This window comes from Trypanosoma conorhini, assembly GCF_003719485.1.
Source record: "Trypanosoma conorhini strain 025E chromosome Unknown Tco_14.4_contig_00154, whole genome shotgun sequence".
Classification (NCBI taxonomy): domain Eukaryota; phylum Euglenozoa; class Kinetoplastea; order Trypanosomatida; family Trypanosomatidae; genus Trypanosoma; species Trypanosoma conorhini.
In genome coordinates, this window is record NW_021704235.1 from 963 (window position 1) to 6,335 (window position 5,373).

At 54.6% G+C, this 5,373-nt stretch overlaps 2 protein-coding genes across 2 annotated transcripts, besides 5 other annotated features; both read right to left on the reverse strand.

Annotated features, from left to right (window-relative positions):
- The first annotated feature begins 146 nt into the window (after positions 1-146).
- Positions 147-177: a microsatellite.
- Positions 178-852: 675 nt separating this feature from the next.
- On the reverse strand, positions 853-2,979 carry Tco025E_03410 (putative zinc finger protein; the record flags this gene model as incomplete). Its single annotated transcript, XM_029370328.1, has 1 exon — positions 853-2,979. One exon carries the CDS (start codon positions 2,977-2,979, stop codon positions 853-855), a length of 2,127 nt encoding a protein of 708 aa, XP_029229633.1.
- Positions 2,980-3,143: 164 nt separating this feature from the next.
- Positions 3,144-3,164: a microsatellite.
- Positions 3,165-3,675: 511 nt separating this feature from the next.
- Positions 3,676-3,720: a microsatellite.
- Positions 3,721-3,889: 169 nt separating this feature from the next.
- Positions 3,890-3,932: a microsatellite.
- A 117-nt stretch (positions 3,933-4,049) lies between these two features.
- Tco025E_03411 (FKBP-type peptidyl-prolyl cis-trans isomerase) lies at positions 4,050-5,111 on the reverse strand (the record flags this gene model as incomplete). The annotated part of the gene is made up of 1 exon (XM_029370329.1): positions 4,050-5,111. The coding sequence occupies one exon, from the start codon at positions 5,109-5,111 to the stop codon at positions 4,050-4,052; it is 1,062 nt and encodes a 353-aa protein (XP_029229634.1).
- A 75-nt stretch (positions 5,112-5,186) lies between these two features.
- Positions 5,187-5,217: a microsatellite.
- Positions 5,218-5,373: the final 156 nt, after the last annotated feature.

The window sequence follows — 5,373 nt, forward strand, 5'->3', positions numbered from 1 at the left end:
AGGGTGTGGAGAAAACGCGGGAGTCGAAGGACACTCGCATTTCGGCCGCCATGGTGCGTGCGTGCTTCTCAGCCTCACTCGTTGCTTACTTTCGCCGTGTTTGTTATTTTCGCCCGTCCTCGTGGCATTCCTCCCTCTTTCTCTCCCAAACACAGACACAGACACACACACACAAACTTTCTGCGTGCGACGCCACTTTCTCGGCCGTCATCGGCAGTGGCGGTTACGGCGGCGGGAAGGGCTGCGTGGCCATCACTTCGTCTATAGGCACCCCACAGTGGCATAGGGCAAAAAGAATAAATAAGAACGTATAGATATATAGAAACGGCACACGGCAGACACCCTACATACCCTACACAACGGCACGCGGTCCCCTTCTTCTTTTCTTTAACTGTGTTGATTTGCTTTTTTTAAAAAAAATATACACCTTAAGAGAGGTTCACCGCTCCCTTCAAATACGCCCCTCCCCTCCCCCATCGATTCCCTGCTGCTGCTTCAAGCTCATGCACGCTACACAGAGTGCCCAACCCCCCACAAGCCGCGCTTCAGCAACAATTCGGTTTTCCCCAGCAGCTGCGGGCCAAGTGTGTGCATTTCCACTTTTTTTTAAAACTAAACTATTTGCAACTGTTTTTTTTTAATAATAATAAAAGACGGTGAGGCGCAGCACTGACCTCGAACACCTCTCTTCATTTCGCTTGCAATATATTCATCAAACAATTTCTACCTCACTTACTTTTTTTTTTTTTGCAATTGTGTATGTAGTGTTGTAGCTGTTGATTTTCTGTTTTTTTTTGGGGGGTTTCCTTTTGTTGTTCCTGCGCTAATCTGCTCCTGGGGAGCAGGGAGTGTTCACTGGCCTCCACTGCCGCAGCTACTGCGACTACTGCTGCCCTCAACGGGGGGCTTCTCCACGCGGCGCCCCAAGCTGCGCACCCACTCCCTGAAGAGGCTGGCAATGTGATCTATCTTCCCCTGTGCGGCACTTGTGGCGCGCTCCACGATGAGATGCTTCAGAACATCTAGTTGCGCGACGCGTGCCTCCCACGCCATATTCAAGTTTGTAAAGGCCTGCTCATCGTCCCGCAACACATGGAAGCGGCGCCGGCCGTCGCTGAGGACGTCGCTGTAATTCCGTTCAATGCGAGCGCGCAAACAGATAAGGTAGCAGCAGTTGCAAATTCGGCACCATGGGGCAGTGCGCACCTTGAGCCCACCGCGTCCACGCCCCGATTCCTGGGCAGCATTGGATGCCGTGAGCTTGCAAAACTGGGCGGCATTCTTGTCGTCGTCACCCCCGTCTTGCCGCCAGCTCGAGCCGTCCGTGAGATCGCAGGTGTCAAACATCCACTCATACTCATTCCTAGGGCTACTGGTGCCCTCAGCCGCCGCCGCCGCTGTGTCCTGACTCTCTCCGTCTTCATTCACAAGAAGCACATCTTCTTCCTCCATCTTACTCGTTGCCTCAGTTTGAAGCGCGTACATGTCACGCCCAACCTGCGAACAGCAATCATTACATAGCAGAACACCGCAACGGCGGCAATGATGCTTCCGCACCGTGATGGAAAAGGGTCTGCCACAACGTGTACAATGACTCACAGACTCATTACTTTGCCAGTAGTGTTTACCGGTTTTTAGGCGGTTGTGGTGCAGCGTTTCCATCTGCAAAAGAATGCGCTGCTCTGCTAGCATCAACGCGGTCTCAGCCTCATGAAATGTCTTGCGCTTGGCAGCGTCATCGTCGTCAAAGACGAATTCCAGCATTCCCCCACTACCTGTTTGCATCAACCTAAGGGGGCAGCTGGCAAAATCCACTTCCTCGTCATCGTCCCTACAGCCATTAACGACTTCTTTGTCGCCCCTAGCTACCGGGCGAGTCCCTCTAGCACTACGCTCATCTCCCGCAGTAGACTTCTCATCACCTTTGGCAGTAGTAGCAAGAACTGGAGATTGTATTTTCTTGGTACGCTTCCCTCTCAAACGCCGCTTTCCTGCCCTGTTAACATCCCTATGCTGTGGCTGGCAGGCGCGCGACACAGGCACGCCTTTCCAGTTTCCCAAGCTAAAGTTGTTGGTACATACATCAGTAGAATCCACAGTCATGGCACCCTTTTTCTTTTTAGGTGTTCTAGCAAATGAGGAGGAGCCGGTGTCGTCCTCACAGCCGTCAGAAGCTTGCCCTACCAGGGTCTCATTTCCTGCATCCTTCTCGTCTTCGCGCACCCTTTCAGTTTTAGGCGGAGGCAAAGGACTTCCTTTGGCCACCGATCCCGCATTGCCGATCACGCTGGAAGCCGCGTCTGGGAAGGCCGTTCTAGACGCATCCGCGTCATCCTCGGCCGATGTGGCGGTCTGACTTGGTTTCCCCCCTCCTCGCAACATACGGGGCGAAGCCAAGGAGAATGCAGCTTTACTTTTAGCCTCCAACTTCCACACCTCGTAGAGTTTTTGTCGCCGCTCCTCCTCATCCCCCCGCACTGCCCTGAGTTTGTTCCGCACGCCCGCAAGCTCCTTCTCCAAATCGATGACGTTGACATCCACCGGGCCACTACTTGTGAGCTCACCGCCGCGCGCGCCGTAGCACAAGACCAAAAATGGGGAGGGAGGCCGCCGCCCGTCGTCCTTCCCCTCTCCATCTTCACTGGGCCTGACGGGGTTCTGCGGCACCACCAGGACCTCGTCCTCCAGTTTTTCGTCGTCCGGGATGGACAGCATCTCCTCCACAGAAGAGGCCACAGTGAGCAGCGCGTGCGCGTCCAAAGCCTTGGCCTCGGTGTTGGCCTGCGCATGGGCTTTGCCCTCCGCATCCTCTCCGGAAACACTGGAGTGCCGCGACACGACGCTTTCCTCGCAGGACCTTGAACCGGCCCCCGGGTGCCCTGCACGTGCCGCTTCGCCCACCGGTTGATGAAGTAAGTCGTTCAGCCCCAACAAGGCCGAGGACGACAAGTCACTCCGACCATGATGAGAAAACGGCATATATATAGAGTTATATGCCAGACGACAAAAAAAAACACCAAACAAAAACAACTATTAGCAGCTACTCTGCTCCCGCCGTCTTCACCGCCCTCCTTCACCCAACAGCGTTCGATTGGTGGTAGCAGGGTATTCTGCTTCTCGCACCCCGCAGAAATGAATATGCGTATATATATATATATATATATTCACACACACAGTGAGGGAAAAAGAATGATAGACAGAAGGGCTCACTTGCGCACCTCTACGAGTATCGTCGTCGCCCCTCTATCTCTGGCTTCTTCGCTTGCCTGCGCGTCCCCCCTCTGTGTCTCCTTTCCGAGGTGTTCACTGCTCAAGAGGCAAGTCGCGGGCGAGCCCCGCGCGCCGGCGTTTTGCAGAAACAAAATGAAGCAGGCAACGATGACCACCGCCCGCCCGTGGAATGTGCCAATCGCCACAACTGTGCTTCTTGCGTTGCCTCCCTGCGACCCCTCACAGTGAACCACAACAGGGGAGAGAGCGAGCGGGGAGGCCACGGGAGGGTGGGATTTGCGCGTGTGTCTGTATGGAACACTCCCTCAGGCAAGAAAAACCGAAGGTCGCGCAATGCAGCAGGTAAGTGCTAATGGAGAAGCAAGGAGAAGGTGGCTGACTGCCGAAAACTTCTATTCACTTTTTTTTCTTTTTCTTTGCTCTCGTAGAGCAACTGCCGCTACACCTCTTTCTATTCCTTTTTTTTCCCCTTCTCCCCTCCTCTTCCTCCCCGGTTTTACAGCCCGACTTGGACGCCCAGAGCAGGAAGGTGTAAACGACGAATAAACCTTTCTGAAGATTCCTTACGCCTTGGGGCCTTTGTTTTGGCACTTGGGCGTATTTTACTGTAGGCACCTGTGTGTGAGACTGTGCGTTACACACTGTGCCCCCGCCCGCCCACCACACACAAACGAACACACACACACACGCAGAACAACACAAAGAAGAAAGAAGGGGGCAAAAGACAACTGAAGGAAAGGCAAATAAGGGGCGGGCGTCTGTACTTTCGGGAAAGACAGGAACGCTCTGCGCGTATGATAGGGGAGAAGGCAAGGGGATTACCGTCGGCGAGGCCTGATGCGCATTGATACACACAGAGATATACAGAGAGGCATAGAGAAGGTAAGAGAGAAGCCACACATATACTCATAAACATAAAAAGAAAAAAAATCATAATGTCTCCGAAACTGACAAATATTTGTTGGAGTTTCAAAGAGTTGCTTCCGCGTCATGGGCGGTGTGCCATCGACGTGCGTCACCGAAGCGGCGAGGAGCGCCTCTGCCTCGCGCCATCCGCGTGGTTTATTGCCGTCCACGCTTTCAACGCTAATGCGCCATACAGTTGTTGCGCCAGGGGGGATGCTGTCAGCCCCGGCATTGCCGTATCCCTCACCCGGGGGACATATGATCTCCCACTTGTCACCTGTGCACATCATCGGCAAGAGCTTTTGCAGGCAGGGAACGCATCTCTCCAAGGTGTGCTGCTCCGCCCCCACTCCTTCTGCATACGATGAGGTGAAACGCATGCCGTTGGAAAGAAGGCCCACAATATGAAGGTGCAATAACCCCTCTTCACCAACGCAGCGCATTTTGCTTCTCAGCTCCCGCCCCTTGTCATCGTCGTCGCCACGCCAACGATTTTCGTCGTCCACTTCGGGGAGCCCAATCTTGAGCTTAAATTCCACGGGCTTGGTGCCAGGAATCGGCACGGCTCGCGTGAGGGCACGGAAGTAGATACGTGTCCCTTTGTATTGGGTGAAGCTGGGGTCCCGTGAAACGTTTGCGAGGAGACTCTCCCCGTCCCGTGACCAGCGCTCGATCAGGTATTCGGTGTACCGCGTCTGTAACAGCTCTTCATCCACAGAACGCATGTACGCGTCGTACTTCCACCTACCGACAGCGAGCAGCAGCACAAGCGCGGCAAGCCACACCGTGTAATTTCCCGCCAGGCCACTAGGCCGAGGAGCGGGTGGCGGCGCAGCGGGCTTGAGGCCTGTCGCTGCATCCTGCGGCGCCACCGGTGCAGCGGCTGTAGTCTCCGAGTGGTCCTCCGGTGGGGGGCTCCCGCCCCCCGCCGCGGCACCGCCACCGCCACGACGCTCTGCGGAGTCAGCGCCCATGAGTACCACACGCACTCGCACGATACGGCGGCCACACAAATGCTGGACCCTTTTTCCTTTAGGGCTATCTCTCTCTATATATATATATATAAATATAACTGTATATTTTTCACTCTCTCCCCCTTTTCTCATTGAAACCGCAAGAAAGTGAAGGACAAGAAGGGGAGAAAAGGCAGCAACACCAAAAAAACGCGGGAGGGGCAAATGGGCCCGGGAATAAGAGACACACAGGCGAGAAACAAAAGAAAGCAAACCGACAGGC